At 58.7% G+C, this 27,405-nt stretch overlaps 1 protein-coding gene across 2 annotated transcripts in view; it reads left to right on the top strand.

The window, feature by feature from the left end:
• TP73 (tumor protein p73) overlaps nt 1–27,405 on the top strand; it is an 86,477-nt gene that overhangs the window by 36,233 nt on the left and 22,839 nt on the right. For both annotated transcript variants that reach the window (XM_010361777.2, XM_030941613.1), the window contains exon 4: nt 25,143–25,385. In XM_010361777.2, the coding sequence (XP_010360079.1) occupies nt 25,143–25,385 (243 nt within the window). The remainder of the gene's footprint in view (nt 1–25,142; nt 25,386–27,405) is intronic.

The following is a 27,405-nucleotide window of genomic DNA, read 5'->3' as shown; positions in this document are numbered from 1 at the left end:
ACTCCAACTGCCATTTTTTTTTTTTTTTTTTTGACACATGGGATGTAAAGGGTTTTGTCAGGTCAGGTAGCCCCAGGGCTGGGGCCAACATGAGTTTTTCTTTAACTCATGAAAAGCTTGTTGCTGTTGGTTGTAATAGATGTAGTTTATCTAATTTCATTTTTATTAACTGTAACCCACTAAAATATTGACTTAAATCCTGTAGCTATTTGATTTCAAGCTTTAAAATGGTCTGGTGTTCCTTGCCGGGCTCCAATTGCATCTAAATAGATGTGAGAGTTGAAAGACCCATAAGGAGCTTCTCTCGCTTTACAATGTCTTATTTTTTTCTCCCTCTGGTTGATGAAATGCCAGGGTGAAAGGGATCGCCAAATGGACTAAAGCACAAGTGCCACCCCAGCTATTCGGCAGAGTGCCCAGTAAAGGTCCACCACAATACCACCACACATCCGCTCGGGGATGAACCCTTGCTGACTGATTCATAAGCTCTTGAAAATTCTTAAACTCACTGCATCCTTTCAGGTCTCCAAGGAGTGCTAAGTCTCCTCCCTGTTGTGAGAGACATGAAGTGAACTTAGTGTTGGGAAACGGAGGCTGGATGGCCTTCAGGGGCTGACCCACAGGGTGCTGGACTTCGGGATATAGCAGAGAGAGCTTGGCATGACTTATTACTCCAGGCTGTAGAATCTTGGAAAAGAGCTACCATGCAGCCTATACCTGGTCGACTGAAGGACCACCTTAGTGAAAAGGGGACAATCTGGGCCTCTGGCCTGCCATATGCACAAGCATAACAATTGCTTTTGTTTAACGTGCAGATGGAATATTTGATCCATTTTAACCAGGCATTTGCATCTTGGTATCCTGTCTTAGTTGCTAAAGTTTGTTTTAAGTCTTTAACTTCTATGATCCTCTAGTAAAATGAATGTATGGTTTTAGGAAATTACAAAACACAGTTGGGGCAGTCCATCCTTGCTCTTTAGTGGTCCACAGAGTGTTGTACCAACTATGGCATGAAAGCTCTATGTTGGGGGGCAAGACTCCTGGTTGGCACTGGGGTCTTTATCGAAATCTCCCCGGATTAAATGGTCCTAGTTTGCTAATGCCTAGTCTGAAGAGTCAGGAGGGACAGAAGTACTTTTCTGAAGTAGAAAGCTATCTTTGACTTGGCAAGTCCTTACAGGGTATAACAAGGCAAGCATTACATGCAATAGTTTGAGGGAAAATTGACTTGGTTATGTTAATAACTAGATGGTCAGCAATAGAACGAGGAAAGAAGAAAGAGTGATAGACTAGATGAAAAGAGTTAGATTTTTCTTAGCTTTAGTTTGGTACGGTTTTCCCCTGGGACTATGGCCCACGACTCTGGAGGGGGTGGCGCTTTCTTGACTCGGGTGTGACGAGTCCATCCTTTCGTGCTGTATGAACAGCAGTCTTGGTGGTTAGCAGCACCAGGTAGGGTCCTTCCCAGGCTGGCTCGAGTTTTTCTTTCTACCTTTCAATAAGAATGTGATCTTCAGGCTCATGCTGGTTTACCGGAAATTCTAGGAGTGGTACATGTGCTAAAAGACTTTGTTTTGAGGGAAAGGAAAGTGGAAGATAAACCAACTATATAATTTCTAAGAAATTGACTTTTTGTTTTAAATGTGGGGACCTTGGCAATGGACTGGACTTTATAATCCTTAGTGCCTTTTTACTGAGAAATCTCCTTTAGCACCTATTTTTATTAATTTTTAGACCAAAGAAAGCTAAACACTATTTTATATTTAATAATGCTTTTTGTTTAATTTTTATGCCAGATACATTTTATCTTTATATTAGTGTGTTATTAATGTTAAACTTAATTTTAATAAAACCTTGTAGACATATTTATCTAATTTTTAATGTCTGACCATAAGGTAAGATTTTATAGACCCTTTTTAACCTTTTATAATTTTTGCTAAAGAGCAGGTTGGTGCTTTAAGAAAAACCTGCTATGCTTTTATTTTAATGTCCAGTTTACAGAAAAACTGGATGACACCTCTTTAATTTTAGCCAATGTTTACACACATAATTTTCTTTTCAATTAACATTTTAAAACTTGATTAAACCTTTAAAACAAAATATACATATTTTTAACCTTTCAATGTAGGTAAAAATTTATATTCTTATGCCTCCTTATAATTCTTTTATCAAAGGTATATTTTACTTTTCTTACACATCTTGCACATAAACTGGTTTTTTTTTTTAAGTTTTACATTCAGGAGGCCTAGTTACTTTTAAATTATGCAACATTTCTTGCATAAATTCTTTTTTAACATACTTTTTTATAACTTTTGTTTTTGTTTCACGACTTTTACAGGCAATTTTTCGACATGCCTTACCTTTCTGACTTATTACAAACATTTCTTTCTTTAAACAATCAGTTAATTTATTTCAGTACAAGAATTTACCACATAACACTCTTTTTATATAAGTTCCACCCTCCCCCCTTTTTTTTTGAAGACGATAACTGTTCTTTTCCAAAGTGAACTTTTTTTTATGTCTGTGGACTAGACTAAGGCCACAAAAATAGAAGTTACTATAATACATGTTACACTGTTAACTTTTAACAAACTTTACTTTTGTTGAAAGCTTTGTAAGTCTGGGATTTTAATTATCCTTTGCTATTAGTAAGACCTTATTTTGTCCAAATTAACTTAGAATTGGTATAGATGACTTTTTTTTTCTTCACTACTTGTATATCTCTTTCTGTCTTCTTCTTCTCTTTGGTTTTGTCTCTCTCTCTTTGACTTCCCTTTTGCCTCTGTCTCTTCCTCTCTCTCTCTGCCTCTCTCTTTCTCTCTCTCTCTCCTTGACTCCTTCTTTGTCTGTCTCTTCCTCTCTGTCTCTTTCTTTTTCTCTTCGCCTCTTTTTCTCTCTGTCTCTTTCTTTGCTCTCTCTCTGCTGGTCTTTCCTTGCCTTTGCCAGCTGCTTATGCTGCTGTTCTCTCAACCACTCTGTGTTGGGGGCGGTGGGTCGAAAACCAGCTGTAACCAAGTGTCTATATACAGGAGCTGGCCTGGGTGTCCTGACTTGCAGGTTACCTTGTGCCATACCTTTCAAACAAGGGACCTGTCCAGGTTTCCTTCTAATGACCAACCTACCTCTAATGCTGGCCAGTCTATCTTACACAAAGGTTTAAGTTTTCTTGGTGTCGTAGTACTCCATAGTCTCTTAAATCCGTTTTTGAAATTGTTCAGCGTAGTTCCTAGTAGGGTGGGCTTATGTGTGCCTGACCCATGCTTCTTCAAGACAAAACATGACGCTCACACCACACACACACACTGCAGAACAAGGAACAGGTGAAAAGGGCACATGCACACTTTTGCAGTTTATACTAAACCAAAATCAAAACCAAAATCAGAATATCCAGAAATCCAAACCAGGTCAAAACCAAAACCAAAGCATCAAACAATCCAAGTCAAGTCAAAAACAAAAACCAGAGTGCCGGTACAGGCACGCCGTGTGCAATCAGGCCACACTCCACTCAAATGGAGTAGGCAAGTTCCCAAGACCAATCCTGTCAAGCAATTCAAACCAAGTCAAAACCAAAACCAAAACCAAAGTGCCGATAAAGGCACGCCGTGGGTGATCAGGCCATGCTTCCACTCAAATGGAGTGGGCAACTTCCCAAGACTAGCCTTACCATATTTCAGATGTCCAGATTCCAAGTACCCGTTCCTTCCCAGTGTTCAGCCACTGCGTTGATCCTCCACGGGGGCCTGCCACACACTGCTCTGGGGAGGTGTCCCGCCAGGACAAATGCCTACCCGGGAGCACTCTCAGGATCTGCATCACTCGGGCTGGTCGGCGTCCCCTGCAGGGATGTTCCACAGGGCAGACTTAAGCTGCCTAAGGAGCTGCCTCGACCATCCGCCAATCACCTCACTTCCCGGTCAGGGAACCAAGAAATGTAGCAGGACAAGCCACAGACAAAACTCCTCAGACACCAAGTTAAAGAAGGAGGAGGTTTATTCAACTGGGAGCATCGGCAGGACTCCTGTCTCAAGAGCAGAGCTCCTCGAGGGAGCAATTTCTGTCCCTTTTAAGAGCTCACAACTCTGAGGGGGTCTGCGTGACAGGGTTGTGATCGATTGAGCAAGCAGTGAGTACGTGACAGGGGCTGCATGCACCGGTGGTCAGAGTGAAACAGAACAGACCGGGAAGTTTTACAATGTCTTTCTATAATCTGTAGATAATATCAGTTGCTAGGTCAGGGGTCGAATTTTAACTACCAGGCTTAGGTCAGGCAGGCCCAGGCCTGGTTTCCGGTCTGGTTCCTTGGTTTCGGGTCTGGTTCCCAGGCGCTGGGCTACCTGACTTTAGTTTCTTTATTTTTAGTTTTCTTTATTTTTACTGAGTGTAAAACAATATGAGAGGGTCTGTCTCTCTTCTCTCAGTAGGAGCCCAGAGCAGAGAGTCCTTCGGGAGGTGGCATAGCCTCTGGGGTGCCAGGTGCTGGATGCCGGCTCTGCCCAACCCTGTGGGCCTCGGACAACCCTCCTGCCACACTGGCCCCTGCAGAGGAGGCTGAGTTTAGGCAGTTCAGGAGAGTGGGGAGTGGACAAGAGCAGTCAAACCCTCAGTGGGCCTTAGAGGAGTCCCAGGCCACAGACTTATTGGGGAGACTGTGAGCTCTGTGTGGCCACAGCAGGAAGCAGACCCCGTGGTCACTGTGGCCATCTGACTAAGATGCCCCAGAAAGTCCAGCAGGCTGAGGTGGGTGTGACTGGGGGCTCCGAGGCCAGATTCGCTGAGCTCAGGACCCACCCCTTCCCTTCTGAGCTGGGCAACCCTTAAAGAATTATGTAGCCCCCTGGGCCTCAGTTTCCTGTCTATAAATGGTGCTACTGAGAGGCTCCAAGTCACCCACTGGTTTGAGGATGTCCAGTAGTGCCAGGCCCATCGGGAGCATGTGACAAACGCTAGGTGTGAGGGTGAGGGCAGGGGAGGCCCTGTGCTTAAGAAAGCTACTCCCTCGGAGACCAGAACAGCAGAGCCAGGAGGGCCTAGGATAGGATCTGGGACCAGGGCCTGCTGCCCTTGCCCGGCACAGTTCCTGCCTGAGCTGCCCCGTGCCTTAGGCTCTGGCTGTCCCTGAAGACCCTACGTGGCTCACAGGGACCTCACTCTAAAACAGGCCCCCCTTCTGCAAGAGGAGAGCAGGGGGAAGCCGGTGGCTCTGGCCTCCCCGTGGGCTGGGGAGGGTGGGCCGAGGAGCCACAGCTAAAACTGGCCCAGCCCCTGCCCTCTCAGTGCCCCGGCTGGTTCCCTGCATGAGGAAGGCTTGATGGGGTTCTGGATGCCACGTGGGTGGCGCCCCCCCGGCCACCCCCACACCATCTGGGAAGAGCTGCAGAGGATGAAGCTCTTTCATGTGCTCACAGGGTGGGAGGAGGCAGTGTGGGCGTGACGGTGGGGGTGGGGGTCCTGATCCTCACCTGGACCCACCCGAGGAGTCTCTGCAGTGCTGGGCCTGGGCTTGGGGGCGAATCCCTGCCCCTCTGAGCACCAGTGTCTCCTCGGACAAAACCAGCGCAGGGCAATGAGAGACCTGTGGCCCCTGCTGGCTCTCAGGATGCTCCGCAAGGAGGGAGGACACAGGAGGGGAGAAAAGAGGAGGGAGGCAGGTGTCTTCTCCCTCCCCTCCCCTTCACTCTGCTCCCCTCCCCTCCCCTCACCTCCCTAGAGCCTCCTCCAGGCCTGGCCCCTCCCCCGTGCCCCTTCCCGCCTCTCCTGGCGCCTTTCTCTGTCGACAGCTGTTGTGGGCAGGTGGGCCACAGAGCAGGGTCTATAGCTGGTGGGGCAGAAGGCGGGCTGATCTACCCCCGGGGGCCCCGGGAACCAGCGGTAGGACAGACGCCCTGGGTCAGACCCTTCGGACACTTGGGGGCTTGAGGTCACCCCAGATAGGCCTTGGTGACTTTAGGGAGAGGCATTCCCCTCATGCCCAGGAGAAGGAAGGGCGCGGGCCCTGTGCGCGTGTGGCCCCCAGGAAGGAGCAGGCGGACAGAGGGTGAAGGACACCCCTCCCTGCCAAGGGGGATCTGTAGCCGGAGGAAGGGTAGGGTCAGGCGTGGGAGTAGGGAGGGGGCTCAGCTCGCCATGGTCAGCTCTGAGACCCCAGCCCACCCATTACCCCCTCACAGAGAGCCCCCACTCGGCCTTTCCTTCGGTGAGCTTTCGTGACAAAGCACTTTGGGGCTGTGCAGAAGTGAGCCCCACCCACACCGGGGTCTCAGAGCCTTGCAGCTTCTGCGGCCTCTTTCATGGGTGGGATGAAGCCAGCTGCCCAGGGGACCCTGTTCTGCGAGTTTGGCCTTGAACTGACACATCTCAGGCACCAGAAAACAAAGTCCCCCTATCCCTTCTGGCACATAACCCCTTCCACGGACGTGGTGCCTGGAGAGTACCATGGGCTGCCGCAGCGTGGTTCCCCACCTGTCCTGCGGCCCAGGGTCCCGCGGAAACAGTGGGGTGGAATCCCTAGTGAGTCAGAAGCAGAATGAAAGTGGAATGGAGGACCCAGCTGGGAGGGAACCTAGAGGAGGCGCTAAGGGCCAAGCCAAGGGAGGGTGGCCCCAGGTCCCCTGTCCCTGTCCTCTGCAAGGCTGGGCCTTGGGAACATTTGCAGAAAGCTGGGTGCTCCTCTGGGGCAGAGGCCAGTGGTTTGGGGTGTTTTCGAGTTGGAAAAATGTAGCTCAGCCGCGCTGTGACCCCTGCAGCCCAGACGGTAAGGGTGGAGAGATGCGGGGTCTCAGGCACAGTGCCCTGGGCATGGGTGGGGCTCCTGCTGAAGGCAGCCAGGCTGTCTTCCCTCCTCATGTCCTTCCCCTTGGCGCTCTCCTTTTGGCTGTTTATAAAACCATCCGTCTGGCCCTGCGCACGGGACTGGCCTGAGTCTCCTTTTCAATCCTTCGTTCCCTTTGGCAGGTGAGGGCACTGCGTGCAGAGGCTGGGAATGTACCCCGTGGGAGTGGGGAGCGGAACCCAGGCCCCGCCTCCGCCTGGCTCTGAGTGTCTCTCCATCCCTGGGGAGCCTGCCCCGAACCCAAGAAGGGTCCCAGGCTCAGAAGCAGAAGACACTCCCACCCCCAGGACATCTCCCATCCCAGCAGGAGTCTCCGGGGGTCACCCTGGGCTCTCCTGCAAGGAGGCTGCTGCTTTCCCCAGAACCTCCAGTCTGGGCCCCAGCCGATCCCCTGCAGGGGGCTTCCCAGAGATGCCCTTCCTGAACGTGGTCTACCAAACAAAACTGTCTTTTTCTCAGTTCTCTCCTCCTGAGTGCCGCCGCCCTGCCTGTTGGGGGCTGAGATCCTCGGCCACAGGAAGAGGTGGGCGTCCAGGACTCGCCCACTGCTGGGCTCTCCAGCCCCCAGCCCCTTGGGGCACAGTACCCGGAATCGTCCTTTCGTCCTCAGTCCGGCCTGCTGGTGGGGCAGGGCAGGTCCTCGGGGCTCCTCAGGCAGCTGCAGTCCAAGCCTCCCCTGCCCTCCTCCAGCTCTGCCCGCTCTCCTAGAGGTGAGGGTGGGGAGCGATGGAGGCCCCTGCGGCTCTCGGTGGGGACGACAGGGAGGAAGGAAGCTGGGGAGATGGAGACAAGAGAAAGGAGGCAGGTGGTTTGGGAATTTGGCAGGAAAAGGTTGGAAGGAAAGAGTCTCCGCATGGATTTCTCAGCCCTCGTGGGAGCCACGGCGCCCTGGGGACTGGAAGTGCGGGTCCACAGGCCCCAGTCCCCGGGTTTCTCTGGGCATGGATGCCCTGCCTGCCTCCAGGGGGACTCGGGCCCCTCTGCCAGGGGCAACTTTGTACCAAAGACTGTTGAAATACAATGGAAATTCAGACGGCCTGACAGGGAGTGACAGTCACCTCAAAGGCCCCACTAGTCAGGTGTGGGCACCACTGCAGAGCCACTGCACCTCACTGGCTGTGCCAAGGCCGTCCACGCCTGCAGTGGGCCCCACAACCGGGCTTTTCTTTGGCAGCAGTGGCTTGTCTCTGTTTCCTAGGGGCTTGACCAGTGCCAGGGTAGGCTCCAGACACACGGCTCTGGGCTCTTGGACTCACCCCTGCTTTGGGCAGGCGGTGGAAGGCAGGCCCCACAAGGGCTGCTCACTCCCGTCACCTGTCTCCCTCCGGGGTCTAGGGTTGCAGCCTCCTGAGAGCCCCTCCTCTCCATGCAGGCCTTGGACTGGTCCCGGCAGACCACCGAGTTCCCCACGCAGGGGGAAGATGCGCCCCACCTGGGTTGCCAAGGGAGGCAACACCATCTCTCCCCCTTGGGGTAGCCCAGCCTTGCCTACCATGATCGCCAGGGCCAGGGCTCAGCCCTCATGCCTGGGAACAGAGGCTGCTTTGCTGGGTGAGGGCCTGGGGCCCCCCGAGTCTTCCCCAGGCAGGCAGCATCTTGGAAGGAGCCCTGGTGGGTTTAATTATGGAGCCGGCACTGACCGGCGTCCTCGCCCTCCCCGCGCAGCCTCCTTGGTGCGGTCCAACACATCACTGGGCAAGCTGAGGCCTGCCCCGGACTTGGATGAATACTCACGAGGAATAAAGGGGTGGGCCGCGGGTTTTGTTGTTGGATTCAGCCAGTTGACAGAACTGAGGAGATGGGAAAAGCGAAAATGCCGACAAACGGCCCGCATGTTCCCGAGCATCCTCGGCTCCCGCCTCCCTAGCTGCCTAGTCTCTCCCCCTCGGTCCACGCTGCCAGGTGGCCACGACCCTGACCCTTCTCCCCGGGCCGCCCAGACCCATGCCTCATCCCGCGGGACACCAGTTCCCTGGCGTGTGCAGACCCCCTGGCGCCTACCATGCTGTACGTCGGTGACCCCACACGGCACCTGGCCACGGTAGGTGTGACGCGCCCTTCGCAGGATCTCTTCGGGGACTTTGCAGGGGATTTTGCTGCAGTGGAGGGTTCAGAGGGGCATCCTTCTGCCTGCCTTCCTGGCCCGGTGTCTGCTGCCGGTTGGGGTGAGCAGAGGTAGGAAGGGAGGCGTTGAGGGGCCAGAGGCAGGTCCCGGGCATGGAGGCAGGGCAGATTCGGGCTCCAACAGCCTGTGCCCACCTGCTGAGCAGGGACCCGCAGCCAGGGAGAGGAGGCTGGGTCTGTGCCAATGGGGCTGCTGGTGCTTCTGCCCTGTGCTTGGGGGTCTCTGATGCTCCTTGGCTTTGGTCCAGGCTCAGAGTTTCCGAGCTGCCCTGCTCTGCCGCAGCCGCCAGGAGCTCAGTGCGCCCTGGAAGTCACCTTTGCTCCTGGGCTTGGGTGTGAAGCTGCCCCGCCCTCACCTGGGAATGTGCTCATTTGACAGCAGTGGCAGACGGGCTTCTTGTCAGCCTCACGGGCTCTTCTCCGCGTGGGTCTGAGCTCCAGGGCCAGGACCTGGAGCAAACTGGGCTCGAGGCCTCTCGCGCGCCGTCCCCTGTGCAGTGGGCAGCTGGCCTGGCAGAGGGGAGGGAAGGGCCTGCAGCTTGTGGTTGGCCCCTGCAACCTGAGTCCTGGGGACCTGGCCTCACTTCCAGACTTGCCAAGTCCCTGGTGCCAGGCAGGCACCAGCTACTAATTGAGAAGGTGGAAGGCTGGGTACAGCTGCTCCATGCAGGGCCGCTCCTCCTCCCAGGGAAGCAGACAGCTGGGGCCGTGGGTACCTCTGCCACATGGGAAACTCAGCCATGGGCGGGGGATAGCGGGCAGCAGGCAGAGTCCAAGTGCCCCCAAGCTCTGCTGGCACCGGGATGCAGAGGCACAAAGATCTAGGGATGGAGGCCTTTGGAGCCATGGGCTATGGGCAGTGTGACCAGGGTGTGTGTGACAGCGATGTGTGTGAGTGTGCACGCCAGTGTGCACATCAGTGTGCATGTGGCAGGTGGGTATTGGTGTGCGTGCATGTGTGTGCCTCAGTGTGGATGTGCATGCAATACGCAGATGAGGATATGTGCAGATGTGTGTGTGTTATGGGTGTGTGTACAGGGCTGGTGTGTGTGTGTGTACACATGTTTGCATATGTGTTGTGGTGTGTGTTCGTGTGTGCGGATTGGTACTGCAGGGGTGATTGTGTGATTTAAGTGGGTAGGTGCTCATGTGTTTCCGTGTGTGTGTTGTGATGGGTACATGTATGTTCGTGCCTGTGGCTGTGTGTTCCCAGGCAAGGCTTTGAGAAGGGAGGCAGTGTGTGTGGCCCAGAGGGTGGGTGAGGGTGTGGGTGACCCAGCTGCACAGCATGCCTGGATGCTGGCTCCATGCACACGAGTCTGGTGGCACCATGGCCTCTCCACATGCCTGCGTGATCTTTTTATCGGAAACCCAGTGCTGGGACTGCAGCCCAGAGCAGGCAATGGCTACATCGGGCATGGGGTGTCCCTCTCTCCCTTGTCTGGCTGTCACCCGCTTGTTCACTGATGCGTGTATCCACCAACACATTGCTATTAGAAACACACAGCAGGCCTGGGGCTCCTGGGGGGCAGACTTGTACCCCCAGACTCTTGATTCAGGCGGTGCCTGAGCTGGGAGGGGCTGTCTCCTGGCTGCTGGACTGCCTGGAACCCAAGGTGGAGCCAGAAGCCTCAGGTGGAGAGGCCAGTGTCGCTGCCTGGCCAGCCGAGAAGCCTGGGGACTTGGGGGGACTCTGGTGCAATCTTTTCCCTTGAATGGAGCAGATGTCACCATGTGACTGACTCTCTGGGGGACTCCACCAAGGTTGAGTATGCGGCCACGCAGACTCCATTCCCGGGAGGGGTGGGGAGGTGGAGCCCTGCTGCCCTGGTCTGCAGATCTTCTCTGCCTGCAGGAGCTGCTGGTGTCCACTCGGCTGCTGCTGCCCGGTGCCCTGGGCATCAGCAACGGCCCGCTGTGCTATCACTGTGTTTCTTTTTAGACCGAGGATTACTGTGGTTCGTTTGTTCATTTGTTGATCTGTCCCATCAGCAAGTGTCAACTGGGCACCTTTGTGTGTTAGGCTGAGTGCCAGGAGCAGGTAGAGGCAGTACCCAGAGCCAGCCGTGTCTCCAACACCTCTTCCTTCTCGGGGGAGGCGGGCTAGGCGGGGCCATCCTAATGGGCTGGGTGGCGACTCAGTTTCCCTGTTTCTGTGCCAGAGAGAGTATTCATGACCTCATCGTACTGCAGGAACATGTTTTGAGAGAGAAAATGGTATTCAGCCCAAAGGGTTTTAAACCCACAGTGAGCGGATAGAGCTGTATTGGAGTTGGTGGTTTTGTACGGCCCTGGTCATTCCTATCGAAGTACAGCGGCTGCTCTGGAGCCCGCTGGGCCAGCCTGGCCCTGGGAAGAGGCGTCTGTGTTGCAGGACACTGTCTGAGCCCTCAACTGGGCCCACCGATTGCCCCCAGCCTGGCACAGGATTCCAGGTGTGGGCTCGGAGTCTGTCTCTCTGGCACCTGCAAGCTGAGTCTTTGGACAGTGACACCTCTCTCTAGCCTCAATCTCCTCTGTGATGGGGACAGAGTTGACTGTAGCCGCTCAGCTGTGGGGACCAATGGGAGCCACTGGTTACTTGCTGCAGATGGGGATGCAGGGAGGCCTGGCCTGGAGAGCTGCAGCCTCAGCCCCTCCTCCTGCAATCCCAGCCATGCAGCCTCAGCCCCTCCTCCCACAATCCCAGCCATGCAACCTCAGTCCCTCCTCCCACAATCCCAGCCAGGCAGCCTCAGTCCCTCCTCCTGCAATCCCAGTCATGCAGCCTCAGCCCCTCCTCCAGCAATCCCAGCCATGCTCTTCACTTGCTTTCCACACTGTCCTTCCGCACGGGGGACTGGATAACCCCATGGTGGCTCTGGCCAAACAAGGCCACGTTCTGAGTCTGCGGCTCCCACACACTGGGGTTGATCAATGCCCAACCCTGAGGTAGACACAGAGACGTTGCCCACTTCTCCTGTCTATAGCAAGGAAGGAGCCAACAGCTGGACGAGTGGGGCCCCTCTAGAGGAGGCTGAGCGCTGGAGACGTCGGAGCTGGGCGCTGTCCACCCACACCTGGGAGTCTCCCTGACTTCCCAGATTTCCAACTCATGGCCCCTTGCCCCCCACTTCCACCTGGGGCTGCTGTTCTTCCGCTTTAGGGTCTCAGGAGGTTAGCCGGGGTGATGGGAGACACCCCTGGCTTTCCTGCACCCTCTGTATGGAGGGGCTCCAGCCTGTCTCACTGCAGCGCCTGGGCTGTCCACCCTTGGGCTTGGCCTGTTCTCACCCTGCCCCTCCGCATGGCGGGCATCCATCCGTTGCGGGAACGTGGCCACCCCTGTGCCAAGGAGCAGCATGGACGGGTCCAGAGCTTTCGACCCCCTGTGCGCCCCATGGAGCTGGTGCCCGCTCTGTTCCTGCAGAAAGTGAAGCCTCGGGGCAGGACAGGGCCCTGGGGCCGGGGGAAGCCAATCAGTGCAGCAAGCTGCAGTTACTAGGCGCCTACTGTGTACATGGGGCTATGGAGTGGAGGGATGCAGCTGGCAGACGTTCTGGGAGGGCCCCTGGCTGCAGTGCTGGGGATAGACCACAGGGGGGCAGGGCCGAGGCCAGGAGCCGCTCACAAGCTGGGGCCATCCAGAGGAGGGGTCAGCCCACTGGCCAGGTGGTGCAACGCTGTGGGATACTGGGCAAGATTTGCTGATGGGCTGGATATGAGGGGAGGGGTGGGGGGACCCCCACTTTTCTGCCCTGAGATGGGCAGAACTGCAGCAGGGCAGGGGTGAAAACGCCATAGTTGGCCATTGACTGTGGCCATGGCCGTGGCCGTGGCCTTGGCTGTGCTGGAGACGCCCGGCAGCCATTGCACAGCTGAGAAAGAGCTGCATGCAGGGAGGAGGACGACGAGCGAGCAGTTCCCAAAGCCCCATGAGGGAGGGGTATCCAGTGGTCCTGGGGCCTGAGAAGTGTGACCACCTGGTGGCTCAGACCTGTGTGTGTCAGAGCAGGTGGTGGGTGGTGGTCAGGTGTAGGGTCGTATTTGAAGGTGACCTTAGAGGAAGAACAGGGGAGGATTCCAGAAAGATGCTGAGGTTCTGTTTGCAGCCTTGCAGGGCGCTCTGCTGCTCCCCGAGGCAGGAAAGGCTGGCAGGGTCCAGATAGGAGGTGGGTAAGGAGTTGGGGCCACACTTGCAGGAGCGGCCACGTGTACACTCAGTTGCTGTTGTGGGCAGGCAGGCTGTGGAGACGACCTCCAGGGAGTCCTGGGCATGGGTGCTTACAGTCAGGGCTCTGGGGGATCTGCACGGAGGCAGGGAGAGACAGCGGCTGGAGCCAAGCACTGGACACTCCAACATCCGAGACACTGAGCAGAGGGGGAGATGCAGAGGGGCAGCCTGGAAGGCCAGGAGAGACTAGGCACGAGGGGCCGGCTGGGAGAACAGAAAAGGGACTGGGGCTTGGCAACCCAGAGGCTGCTGAGTTCCCGTGGTTTGGAGAGGGCAGGGCCCAGCTGGGAACGGCTCATGGGATCACTGAGTGCAGCCTCAGCGGCCCCCGGCGTCCTCCCAGGAGAGAGCTGAGCATGGCCCAGGGAGCCCCCAGCATCCTCCCCAGGACTTGTGTCCTGGAAGACCCCAAGCAGTGGTGGGGCTCGGGCTATCTGGGGCTAGGGGAGGGACCAGTTGTCCTAGCTGGAGATCCAGGGATCAGAGGAGCCACCTGGCTCACCTGCCAGCTGTGCCTAGTGCACGCCTGCCTCCGGCCCCCCCGCCACCCTCCTCCAGCTGCTATTTCTGTCTCCCTTGTTCTGTACCCCATTGGGCCTCCCCCCAGTCACCAGCCTAGTTGGACCTCAACTTGCTAGACCAAACTGAACTCCTTATCTTCCCCTGATAGGGGACGGTGCCACATCTCAGCTAGCTGGAAATCCATTCTCCCCTTTGCTCAGGCCAGAGCCCTGGAGGCACTCTCGGCACACCTGAAGTCCTGTGAATCCTGCCTGCAAACGTAGCCGGGGCCCCTGCGCGGCCCACCGTGTACCCCACCTCACACCCGCGGCCCACCATGCACCCACAGCCCACCTCACACCCACAGCCCACCACGCACCCACAGCCCACCTCACACCTGCTGCTCAGACACATCTCACAGTTGCTGCCTTTGCTGACGCCCGCCCTGTGTTCTCAACACCGGAGCCAGAGGGAGCCCTTTGCAGACCCGCACGTCTCTGCTCAGTTCCGACTGCCTCTCCCGCTGTCCCCCAGGGCTCCGTCTCTCCCTGCACGGGCCCTCGGCCCTTCCTCTGGCTGCAGGCTCTCTGCCCTGCTGGTCCCCAGCCTGGAAACACTCCCAGGCCCACTCAGTACCTGGGGCAGATCTTTCCCTTCCTGCAGGGCGGCCTTCACCTTTTCCTGAGCCCGTCCTTGCCTGGACGCCAGCCCTGGCCCCTGTGGCCAGCTCTGTGTTTCCAAGACCACTTTTGATCCTGAGCCCCTGCACGTTTGCTGCCTGGTTTATTTATTGTTGTCAGCATGGAGGGCCGGGGCCGTGTCTCGTGTCAGCTGCCGTCTCCCTGCACCTGCGAGGGTGCCAGGATGTCAAGCCTAGGAAATGGGTGTGAAGAGCTGACCTGCCTTTGTGAGAGCTGACCGAGGCCAGCACACTGGGTGGGACCATCTGTCACTCCTGAGCCTACTAACTGGGGAGGGGACAGGCAGAGCAGGGCTGGGAGATTCCTGAGCAAGCATGCTGCTGTCCCTCTGGCTCCGGGGCCTCTGCCCTCTTCCTCGATGGCCCCCCACAGCCGTCCTGGACTGTCTTCTCCACCTTTGGGCTCCTGCTCCAATGTCCCCTTGTCACCTAGGGCCATCGGAGGTGGCACGCCCCGTAAGTGCCTCCTCCTCCCTGCGCCCTGCACTGCGCCCCGTAACTGCCTCCCCTCCCTGTGCCCTGCACTGCGCCCCATAACTGCCTCCCCTCCCTGCACCCTGCACTGCACCCCGTAACTGCCTCCCCTCCCTGCGCCCTGCACTGCGCCCCGTAACTGCCTCCCCTCCCTGCGCCCTGCAGTGTGCCCCGTAACTACCTCCCCTCCCGGCGCCCTGCACTGCGCCCCGTAACTACCTCCCCTCCCGGCGCCCTGCAGTGTGCCCCGTAACTGCCTCCCCTCCCGGCGCCCTGCAGTGTGCCCCGTAACTGCCTCCCCTCCCGGCGCCCTGCACTGCGCCCCGTAACTGCCTCCCCTCCCGGCGCCCTGCAGTGCGCCCCGTAACTGCCTCCCCTCCCTGCGCCCTGCAGTGCGCCCCGTAACTACCTCCCCTCCCTGCGCCCTGCACTGCGCCCCGTAACTACCTCCCCTCCCGGCGCCCTGCACTGCGCCCCGTAACTGCCTCCCCTCCCGGCGCCCTGCACTGCGCCCCGTAACTGCCTCCCCTCCCGGCGCCCTGCACTGCGCCCCGTAACTGCCTCCCCTCCCGGCGCCCTGCACTGCGCCCCGTAACTGCCTCCCCTCCCGGCGCCCTGCAGTGCGCCCCGTAACTGCCTCCCCTCCCGGCGCCCTGCAGTGCGCCCCGTAACTGCCTCCCCTCCCGGCGCCCTGCAGTGCGCCCCGTAACTGCCTCCCCTCCCAGTGCCCTGCACTGTACTTATCACAATTCAAATTCTCAGCTCAACCACTAATGTGTGCTGGGAGGGGTCCAGGAAGCCCTGCTAAGCACCTGTCAGCGTCTCCAGCAAGGCAGGAGGCTGTTACAGGTGGGGCCTGATTCACAGCTGCAGGATGGTTGGATGGATGGACAGGTGGATGGGCAGGGGCATGTGTTCAAGGACATAGGATGTCAAGGCTGACACCTGGGTTGGGCTCTGGGGTGCTGGCAGCAGGGTTTGGAGAGGGGAGAGAAGCCTGTGTGAGCTGTACCTTCCCCCTTGTCTTCCCAGGCACTCGGCACTCTGGGTGGGAGGGCCTGGACCAGCCCATTTCCAGGTGGTTAAATAAAGTCTGTGCATCCTGTGGGCCGCCTGCCTCGCATAGGCAGCAGCACAGGGCCTTAAGCAGGTGTGGCCTGCATACCCCACTGGGGCTTCCTACAGACACTCAGGGTCCAGGCTGCCCCTCACTGTGGCCTGGAAGGGAGGGGCTGCTAAGCTAGGCCTCTGGAGGAGGCTTCTCAGGGGAGGTGGGCTCTGAGTGGGATCTGGGAGGCAGGGGGCAGAAGCTGAGGGGTGTGGAGAAGGGTCTGGGGGAGGAGGTGGAGGCACCGTGAGGGGACTCCAGGGTGGTTAGCAGGTGGAAGGCAGTGAGGGTTGAGGAGAGGGTGGGGCGAGGCCCTTGCACCAGGCCACAGTGGGAGGCTCAAATGTGAGTCCCTGGAGGCCCAGGGGGCACCAGGCTACCCTGGAGTCATCTGAAGTCACCTGGGGGTGTGGAGGGAGACGCGTCTGCAAGGCCCCCGTGTGGCGCTAAACACAGAGTGGGTGCTGCAGACGGGCTCGGCCGCTGCAGGCAGGTGCAGGCAGGATAGCAGCGGTGGCTCTGGGCCTCGCAGTCCTGCAGACACACGTCTGGGCAGCCGTGCGGGGCTTCTGGGGGCGCGTTTCTCCGGTGTGAGGTGTGGAAAGTTCCACATGGGCCTGGCACGGGATTGGGCAAGGCCTTACCTCAGCCCCGGGTGAGAGCAGAGGGTGCTGTGTGCACTGTCGGGAGAGGGAGCCTCCCCCCAGGCGCATGTCGAATCTTGTTGGCATTTCCATCCGTTTAATCACGGGCTCCGGGAGATGCTGTGGGAAGTACCGGCAGGATGGAGGTCTTGCCTCGCTGGGATGGGCTCTCTCCCTCCGGAGCCCGGGCTGCTTGTCAGTCACTCACCCCTGGGCGAGGTTGGGGCCCAAGTTCAGACATGCCCGCGAGAGATCGGGGAGTTTGAGGAGCTGCATAATCTCAAAAAACCACAACAGTCTGGTCTCAATATTCTTCAGGGAGTGGGGACACGGACCTCCTTGTTCTACAAGGGCTGGGGTCACAGCTCAGAGCCCCATCCAAGCTGGAGGGAGAAGGCCAAGAGGCCAGAGGGAGGCCAGCTGACCCCTCAGGAGACTCCAGGCAGACCCCCATGCCAGACTCCAGCCCTCAAACATGCTGCCTTCTGGAAATGTCTGTTGCGGGCCCACCATGCACCACGCTGTGGCTGCCAGGGGTGGATGAAGCAGAGCATGTCTGCCCTGTCTGGAGCTCCCATCCCAGTTGAACAGAATGGACCAAGAGTGTGCGGGATAAATGCTGGGCGGGGAGCAGGGCTGCTCGCGCTGGTGCAGGAGCTAGAGAGGTGACAGAAGCGAGGGAGGCAGAGGTGGAGGTGGGGAGGGGCCAGCGGGGCGTCAGGATTTCAGCTGACGTCCCTACTATGCTTTTGCACGTGCCTCCCTCTCTGACTGCGATCCTAACTGATTAGGATCAGAGGAATCTCCACTTCCACAGAGAAGGGAGACTGCATGGCCAGACCGTGGGCTCAGGTCCCAGTCTCCTGATTCCCGCCAAGCCCAGGGCCCCAGGAAGCGGCCCCATCCTTGGCAGCTCTTGCCTCGGTTGCCCCCAGGATGGGATCCCTCGGGAAGCTGATATTTTCTGAGGGGCAGGAGCTCTATCTTTCGTGCCTCTGCACTTGTGGCAGAGACAATGGTTTCCGAATGAGCATTTGTGCCCCGCCCTCCCCACCACCCCTGCTGGACCCAGTGCAGGGACCAGGTTGGAGGTGCCTTCGCCCCACATCTCCGCCAGAGGAGTCAGCTGAAATCATGGCCTTTGGAGACATGGCCAGAGTCATTGTGAATTTTGCTGGCAGGTTTCTCTGTTATCATTTCCACTAAAAAATACGTTCCATTCTGGACAGTACCATATCTGTCCTTTGTCATCCCACGGCACAGCCATGACCGCCCATGCTCTTGCTTTGCATTCTGTCTTAATATCCCGGGCCCTAATAAAAGGCACTGTGGATACCGGGAAGCGAGAGGAGCGGACTAGCGGGGAACAGGGACACAAACTTGAAAAAAATGTATTTCCCATCTACATGTAAATAAAATCACTCAAGTGCCCCATGCCTGTAATCCCAGCACTTTGGAAGGCTGAGGTGGGCGGATCACCTGAGGTCAGGAGGTCGAAACCAGCCTGGCCAACATGGTGAAACCCCGTCTCTACTAAAAATATAAAAATTAACACCTGTAATCCCAGCTACTGGGGAAGCTGAGGCAAGGTAATCTCTTGAATCCAGGAGGTGGAAGTTGCAGTGAGCCCGAGATCGCACCACTGCACTCCAGCCTGGGTGACACAGCGAGACTCTGTCTCAAAAAAAAAAATCACTTGAGACGGTTTACACATTTTAAACAGTCAACAGGTGCAATGGGAATCTTGTAACAAAACCACAAAATCCAACTTAATCTGAAATAGGATGGAACCCATGGGGCGGGAGGGTGACGATGGGGCCCAGCTCCCCTCCAGCTCCTGGCCTGCAAAGACAATGAGTCTTTCAAGGGGCTGTCCCCACCCTCCACATTCTGGGGAAGGCAGCCTGGACCCTGGGCACTGTCTGGGCTTGGGGGTCTGGCTGACATGGCGGCCAGTAGCACACCGTGGCCACTTCCCCAGTTGCACGGCCCGCGTGGATTTCAGGGTTTGTTTCATCCGACCAACAGTTTCTGGGCGTCCTCTCGGTGCTGGCTGCCCGGACACCTCAGGGAACAGGAGAGACCCTGACCCCTGAGAGCACCTGCTCTCCCCCATCCATCCCTGTGCCCGGGGCTTAGCGACTGTCCTCTGAGTAGTGAATCTGGATTTCCGTCCCTGTTCCTCAGTGGAGCCTGCCCAACCGCAGTTCCTCCTAGCTGGATTTTTGTGCCAAGGTGTAAAGGTCATGCCTCGTGCATGGGAGCTTCCTGGACGCTGGTCCCAGGAGGCCTCCCGGGTGAGAGTCACTCCTGATGAAAAGTCTCAGGTTACTGTGTTTCTGGACGCTCTTGATTCCCACAACCATCCTACGAAGTCCACGTTGATTTCTTCTTGGTTTTTTTTCAAGACAGAGTCTTGCTATGTCACCCAGGCTGGAGTGCAGTGGCATGATCTCGGCTCACTGCAACCTCTGCCTCCTGGATTCAAGCAATTCTCCTTGCTTATCCTCCCAAGTAGCTGGGATTACAGGCACACACCACCACGCCCAGTTAAAATTTTTTTTTGTATTTTTAGTAGAAACAGGGTTTCACCATGTTGGCCAGGCCAGTCTCAAACTCCTCACCTCAGGTGATCCGCCCACTTCAGCCTTCCAAAGTGCTGGGATGATAGGCATGAGCTACTGCACCTGGCCAGTACACGTTGATTTCATCCCCACTTTGCAGATGAGAAAACGAAGTCCTAGGGAGGTGGAGTGATAGGCCAGGTCACACAGGTGGAGCTGAGACTTGGCCCCGGGACTCCTGACCTCAGAGCCCTGCTTGGCCCCCTTGGGTCCCTGGGAGGTCTCTCCTGTCCCTCTCTTGGATGGACAGAGAAGCCTGGTTCCCAGGGTGGTGGCACGGGGGCATCAGTAGACCCAGAAGAACCTGCTGTTCTGGGATGGGCAGCCCTGGCCACCACTTCCTGCCCACCTTGTGAGAACCCCCAGACTTCAGCCATCGCCATCCCCAGCTTGGCTGACGGTAGGTGCCGGGGCTTGGATTGGGGTGTCCAGCCAGCGGGACAGGGGCTTCAGGGCTGGGCTGAGCTCTGGCCTCCCCCACACTGCTCCTCTCTGCTCTCAGACAGGCAGGCCAGGGGGCAAGTGGGACCCTCCACATTCCTCCTGGAGGGGGCCCAGCTACTGGGTGGCCTTACTGTCTGATGCCTCATTTTGGAGCAAGGTCACCAGCCTGCTGCCACCCCAGGGGCATGGGTGGATCAAACCATTGAGGTCTGGGAACTGTGTTGATGCCTGTGACTGGCCAAGGCTGGAGAGCAGCTCCGTTCACCACTGCCTGCTGCCCACGCCCCGGCCCCGGCCCCCAGCCCCAGCCCAGAGCTCATCTCGAGCGCAGGTGCACCCAGGGAGGTCCCCAGCCCATGTGCAGGGAGGAGAGACGAGGCCCCCGGGTGGGTGGGTGGGGGCTGCTGGATTTGCCCTGGCAGAGCACTCCTGCCCCGCAACAAGGCCCTGGGGCCCCAGCAGGGCCTGGAGCGTCCGTGGCCTGGAGGCAGGCGGGAAGGCCACCCGCTGGCTCCCTGGCTCCCGCGCACTCCTTGGGTCAGGCCCAGGAGCCCTGCACACACATGTAGGCACTTGTGGCCGCCGCGGGCCGGGCGTGTCCTAATTAGCCCACTATCTTGGGAGCTCTTGTTGAAAGCAAAACAAACCAAAAAAGTCCTGCTTTTGCCCGGGTTCCTCCCTGCGGTTTCCGGGGGGCCCTCTGGTTTTGGGAGACCCTGGGCTCCCGTGCAGGCCTGTGTTAGGGTCAGGGTTCCCCGTTTCAGCAGCTTGACCCCGGGCAGGAGCCAGGCCCCAGGCAAAGCTCCTTGCTGCCAGGCAGGAAGCAGAAGGGAAAACCCGAGTCCTCCGAGCCAGGCGGAGGGGCCTGTGGAGGATGCCTGGGGAGGTCAGTGACCCAGAAAGCTACCCACACTCCCCAGACGCTGCGTTCCCAGCTGCACTCAAAGCTGCAGCTGCAAAGCCTCTGCCACCCACTGGGGACGCGACAGGGGCGGTGACTACAGGCAGGGCCAGCATGCAGGGAGAGAGGTCCCCTGGAAGCAGGAGAGGACAGTGTCCCCTGGGCACGAGGACAGGCCCAGTAACCCTGGGGAGGAGGGGGCTTCAGAGGCCCCCACCCGTGTCACTGAGCCTGAGGATCAGAGAGGACAAGAGAGAGAGACCGATATCGGGGCCCTGCCTGGAGAAGCCCTGCTAAGGGAGCCTGCCTGGGGCTCCGGGCCAGAGAACGGCGCCGAGAGGGCTTCAGGCCTGCTGTCCGGACACTTATCCACTAATTAGAATTCCCGCGTGGGGCTGCCTGCTGCAAGGGCCCGGCTCACTCCCGCTGGGCTGTGCGAGGTGCAGAGATCCTATCAGCTCTTCTCCTCTTGCCTCAATGACTAATTCCTTGGCACCTTCCTCAGATCATTCAAGAATGTGGACAAGTTAAAATATGAACCACGTTGCCGTGGGTCTGCGTCCTGCTTCTCCCAAACAAGGGAGGCGCGGGCTCTTTGCCCCACTGGCTGTCCTGTTCTCAGGGATGGAGCAGGAATGGGAGTCGGCAGTTGGGGGGGACCCTGGGGCCTGCCCTTGCCTGCCTTCCTGACCTGAGCAGCCTCAGCTGGGCACCCCTCAAGTCCCGGGATGTTCTTGCCCAGGGGACTCAGATGAGTCAGGAGTGGGGAGGTCCTGCATCCCTGAGGCCATCCCAAGGCCCAAAACAGGGAAGACCCTTCCAGGAAGGCCACCTCTGGTTGCTTGGAAGAGAGAGGGCACCACGGAGGGGGGGTTGGGAAGGCTGGCACCCGGTACCCAGTGGTGGGAGGGGCCGGCTCATGTCCCGTACTCACTCCTAGGCAGCTGGACTGGGGGAGCCGTCCTGCAAGCATTCGTTCGTTTGTTCTACCAGCTCACTTGTTAGCCAGCCTCTCCAGCAGCCGCTCTAATGGAGCACTGATTGACGGTGTTGGCTCGGAGCCACGTGTGTAATTCTGCTTTTTCTAGTAGCCGCATTCAAAAAGATGGAAAGGAACTGACAGAAGTCATTTAATTGTTTCCTGTATTCACCCCTAACTGTGATGGTTTCAGCTTGTAATCAATAGGAAATGGTGAGTGAGGAGTTTTCCATTCTTTCCGTAGCCCTGAGCCCTTGGAATCGGGGTGCGCTCACACACTGGGCTCGGCTCCATCCACATTTCACACACCCCAACCCTGTGTGGCCAGTGGCCACTGTATCCAGGGTCCTCGTGGGTTCACGCTCAAGTAGGGGAGACAGAAGCCTTGGGGGACATGCGAGCCTGGCCTTCCAGAGAGTGGCTGTTAAGATGCTCAAACTGGGTGACGAGAGAGAGCACCCGAGGCCTGGGGGCTGCTCCTGCCAGTGTGGCCAGGGATGACCCCTCAGAACAGGGACCTCTGAGCCCAGACAAGGCTGGTGAGGATTCGTGTGCAGACCACAAGTGGAGGCTTCCAGGCAGGGCCTGGGCCTGTGGTCAGGAGCAGGTCTCAGACACCTCGGAGACCTCTTGGGCCTTGGTGAGGAGTCTGGGAACCGGGGACTCTGGGACGGAGCCTGTGCTGTGCAGCCAGAGCTTGGCACTGCCCTGTGTCATCCCCACCATCACCCAACCTCCCATGTGTGGGGCTGAGGCAGGGGTCCATCCTCTCTGCCAGGAGCCTACTGGCAGCTCGCTGGTGCCCAGGGTGGCAGGTTCTCCCCAAGCCAGACACCAGGAGGAGCAGGAGTGGCCTTTCTACACCTTTCTCTGAGCAGGGCAGTGGCTGCTTCCCCAGACCCCCTCACAATAGCCCAGGAGCCGGGAGAGGTGAGGGTCACCCTTCCCTGGGATATTATGTTTTGTTTTGTTTTTTGAGACAAAGTCTTGCCCTGTCTCCCAGGCTGGAGGGCAGTGGCGTGATCTTGGCTCTCTGCAGCCTCAGACTCCTGGGCTCAAGAGATCCTCCCACCTCGGCCCTCAGAGTGCTGGGATTACAGGCGTCCCCCCGTGACAGTTTTAACCTGACACCATGTTTCCAAGGCTCGTCCACGTGGCAGCCTGTGGGAGCTTCCTTCTGTCTTGATGGCCGAGGAAGAGGCCACTGTCCAGACACACTGTTTCTTTTTTTTTTTTTTTTTTTTTTTTGAGACGGAGTCTGGCTCTGTCACCCAAGCTGGAGTGCAGTGGTCGGATCTCAGCTCACTGCAAGCTCCGCCTCCCGGGTCTACGCCATTCTCCTGCCTCAGCCTCCCGAGTAGCTGGGACTACAGGCGCCCGCCACCTCGCCCGGCTAGTTTTTTGTATTTTTTAGTAGAGACGGGGTTTCACCGTGTTAGCCAGGATGGTCTCCATCTCCCGACCTCGCGATCCGCCCGTCTCGGCCTCCCGAAGTGCTGGGATTACAGGCTTGAGCCACCGCGCGCGACACACTGTTTCTTTATCCATTTGCCATTCGGTGGACCCTGGGCTCCCGGGAAGGACCTGTGGTGCAGGAAGTTAGGAAGGCTGTGGGGAGTGCGACAGACCAGGAAGGAGGCTGCACTGGTGCTGGAGAGGTGGGCAGGGCCCGTGCTGCAGGGGTCCCCGTTCGTTCCATTGGTGGGTGGGCTCCCCAGGTTGACAGCTCACAGCCAGCTTAATGGTGCCAGATGATGGCTTCAGCCGAGGCCTCGTGCCAAGACCCTTGCATTGGAGCTAGGACACGGGTCGGACCTGGCGGCTCAGGCCTACTGGGGGCTGTTAGCTGTCCTGGGCTGGAGCACCCAGGGAAAGTGCCTGCCTGGGCTTTGGTGGCCCTGGGAACAGTGGTGATGGCTCTGGTGAGCACCAGTCCCCTGTCTCCTGCCCCTCCAGCATCCCAGGCTGAGCTGCCTCCACGTTGGACAGCACTCAGTGGAGGACTCAGTAGAGGACTCAGAGAGGACGCAAACTCTGGACTTGCCCGGTATCCTTCTCCATCGGATGCTGGAGGGGCCGGGGGCTGTGGCCCTCATCAGGGACCTCAGCGGATGTGTGTCCTAGGACCTGCAGAGCCGAGGGCCTCTGGGTCACTAAACCTAACCGCCTCTGATGGAGAAGGCTGAGGTGCAGGAAGGGGCTGAGCCTGGGAGTCCCGGCCAGGCCCCTAAACCCTCGTGTGCGGGGGATGCACCTTTTATTTTTTGGCTTGGAGGGGGCAGGCTGGTGGGACGGGGGAGTGCGCTCACAGCACGCCACAGCTTCTCTAAAGAGGGGCACAGGGCAGAAGAACCCCCCCCCCCCGCCTACGCCTGGCTCTGCCCCTTCCTGCTCTGCAATCCTAGTTCACGGTCTGGGGGTCTCAGCCTGCACCTTGCTGGCTACTGGTGACCTTTGTGCCATCAGCTGGGGCCGCTGGATCCCTGGGGCCAATCGTGTCTCCAGCCCCATAGCTCAGGTTCCTCATCTGTAAAATGGGGACAGTCACGGGGCCCACCGTAGGCCCGGGGAGAGGGGTAAAGGAGTTTGTTTGCGTTGAACCTCGGGGGTCACGGGAAAGCTGTTTATGCGTCTGCAGTCTTCCTCCAGTACCCGCCTCTGGATTTGGAAGGAGGGTCTTCCTCGGCGGCCCACCAAGTGAGGTCTGCCCTGCCCTGGATCTGAGACACCGAGGCCGGGCCAGCACCCCCTCCCTCAGCTGGGGCCTCCCTTAAGCTCCTGGCAGAGGCTGATCCGTGCTGGGGTCCCCGGGGCCCACAGAGGGTGGCGCAGGGGACGCACTCACAGGGGTTCCTGTTCCTTGGTGTGTGGTCCTGGCGGGGGAGCTGCGGGTAGGGGCCCAGCGAGAGAACCCCGGGCCAGGGGCAGCAGGGGTGGGGCTTCGCCGGCCCCTGAGCGTGGAGCGGCCTTTCCAGCGGGGGTAAGGCCGTTCACCGGGAGATGAGGCCACCCACCTGGAAAAACTGGGCTCAGCCATTGAACAGCAGCCCCCACCCTATCCCACCACCTAGAGGGCCAGACCTAGTGAGGGCCCGAATCTGGTCTCCAGCACCTCAGAGGCACCCACGCACCCAAGCCCAGGTGTGTGCACCCTGCACTCAGGGCCCACTTGTGCCTGGCCCACCTCACCCACTGCCTGGCTCCCTGGGGCTGGATCTCCCCACTTTGAGCTGTGAGGTCCAGACCCCGATGCTGCCCAGAGCGTGCAGCGAAGCCCGTGTGGGCATCAGGGCCTGGGAGCCTCCCCCACCCAACGCCTCCCCTCCAGGTGTGCAGAGAGTCTATTCCGCCTCATCAACGGCTGGGTGGATCCCCAGAAACCCTGGCACCGGGAGGCTGATGGAGGGGAGGGCGAGGTGAATATGTCAGTTTATCCCAACGCAAGTAGTGGCCTGTTGGGATGGGGGAGAGACCCGGGGAAATATTTGGGATGACTGGAGCCGCTGGCCCTTTAAGGCTCCTGTAACAGGACACCTCCTAGACGGGACAGGACGACTGACTGTGTGTGTTTCCCCCTTCCTCCTCCCCTTTCCCGCGCCAGGCCCAGTTCAATTTGCTGAGCAGCACCATGGACCAGATGAGCAGCCGCGCGGCCTCGGCCAGCCCGTACACCCCAGAGCACACCGCCAGCGTGCCCACCCACTCACCCTACGCGCAGCCCAGCTCCACCTTCGACACCATGTCGCCCGCGCCTGTCATTCCCTCCAACACCGACTATCCCGGACCCCACCACTTCGAGGTCACTTTCCAGCAGTCCAGCACGGCCAAGTCAGCCACCTGGACGGTGAGTCCCCCTGCTCCCTGCGGGCTGTGGGCTGCGGGCTGGAAAGGAGGTGGCCACCTTCCCCGCATCTCAAGAGGTCCGAGCTCGCCCCACTGTCTGCTCGGGGTTCCCACCTGGCCCGGGCCGGGAGGAGCTTCGGGCAGGAGGCGGGTCTCAGGGCCGGGCAGTCTGGGTGTGCCCACCCCTCTGGACGTGAGTGGCCAGAGAAAGTCAGCCTCCAAAGGGCCACAGAGGGGACGGACTTGGCCCGGCTGATGAGGTCTCCGCCAAGACTGGCCCGCGGCTTCCCCATGCTCAGGTAGGGACTTTGGTTTGAAATCCTCTCCTGGGCAGAGGCAGGGGCTCTGCTGCCAAGAGTTGTCTGTCCAAGACAGGCCCACAGCCCAGGGTCTGCAGAACCTGCCTCCTCCAGGCAGCGAGACGCATCTGCGGGTGGGTGGATTCGGGCTTTGCCAGCACTGTCTCTGGGGTGGCATTTCCAGGAATTGGCATGCGCCGAGGAGATGGGGTGGAACCACCATGCCGAGGACTCAGGTCCTCACTGCGGTGCCCCTGGGGACAGCCTGGCCCGCGGTGGGGATCTTGCTCACTCTGATAACATCACCTGTGCACACGGCCACTCTCCTCGAGCGGGGCACCGTGCTCAGGGCTTTGAGTTGAGCTAACTCCTGCACCCACCAACAACGCACAGGGCTGACTCCATCACTGCTCCCTTTTACAGCCAAGGAGGCTGAGGCTTGGGGAGGGAAGTGGTTCGCCCAGAGTTCTGCTCATAGTAAGTGGGGGCAACCACCTCTGCATCTGTATTCCTACCCACTGAGCTGCCTTGCCCAGATGGCTTCCGGGGCGGGGGTCTGTCAGGAGGGGCAAGGTGAAGGCTGCATGACCCCAGCCAGGAGTGGAGGGCACGCAGGGGTTGGGCGGGAAGAGCAGCCCCAAGAGCTCTCCGGGTTTCCCCTTCTGCACCGAGGAGGGGGCAAGTGAGCCCTGCCCGGACACCTGGGCCGTGGCTGCAGGAGGGGCTCTATGGGACACATGGTTGGTCTGGCCCACTGGGCAGCGCCCCTCCCCCACGAGGCCCCGCCTCCCCTGGGCATAGCTCAATGCTGGCTCCCTGAAGTCCACACAGGGCGGCTGCATTCCCACCCACTGTGGGGGGTGCTGAGAAAGGGCCCCTCGGGTTTTTCCACTTTAAGAACCGGGTCCCACTATGCTGCCGGCCATAGCTGCGGTTTTCCCACGCTCCTGGAGGGCTGAGGGGCAGGGCGGAGCCTAAGGTAGCCTGTCAGGCTCTGCAGGAAGCCGGACAGTCCTGCCGGGCTGGTCTGGGGTCTGGGTTCCAGGCCCCGCCCGCCCCCACCTGCGGTTGTTTCTGATTCTCATTCCAGCCATGGGCTCCCCCAACTGCTGGCTCCGGGCTAAGAGAAGGCTCAGCCCAGACTCCCTGGGCTTGATGGGAAGGGGGTCCGTGGGCTGTTGGGCCGAGGGGCAGAGGACCCGGCACCTCCTCCAGGGCCTCCCATCCCCATCTGGCAGGGAATGCCGACCCCAGCCCTAACGCCCCGTTTTCTCCATTTGGAAATTACCCTCCACGCTCCTTACTACACGGTGGAGATAAGGATGGGAAGACCGTGCTGGGGCCGTGGTCACCACAGCGCTTAGCTTGCAGCAGGAGGCCCATGTGTTGTCTTAATTGTGGTGGTGGTGGGCATGCTGGCCTGGGCCTCCCAAATGAGTGGTTCTGTGGCAGCTGCACCTGCCTGTGGGGCAAGGGAGACCCGGACTATCCCTCTACCCCACTTGAAGATCCGGTGAGGCCACCTGAAGCCAGGTCAGAACGCCCCAAGGCATCCTCACCTGCACACTCCAGCAGCGGGAGCCTTTCCACTGCTTCTCTCCCACGCTCAGGCTTGTTGCCTAAGTCCACTCTCTCCCCTCTAAGGACACTGACCTCCTGCCCTGGGGTTTATGATGCTGGTGGTTTCCAGAGAGTGTCCCCTTGAAGTCCTGGCAGGCAGCT

The sequence above is a fragment of the Rhinopithecus roxellana genome, chromosome 12 (genome assembly GCF_007565055.1).
Source record: "Rhinopithecus roxellana isolate Shanxi Qingling chromosome 12, ASM756505v1, whole genome shotgun sequence".
NCBI classification, from domain to species: domain Eukaryota; kingdom Metazoa; phylum Chordata; class Mammalia; order Primates; family Cercopithecidae; genus Rhinopithecus; species Rhinopithecus roxellana.
This window is presented reverse-complemented; position numbering and strand designations above follow the sequence as displayed.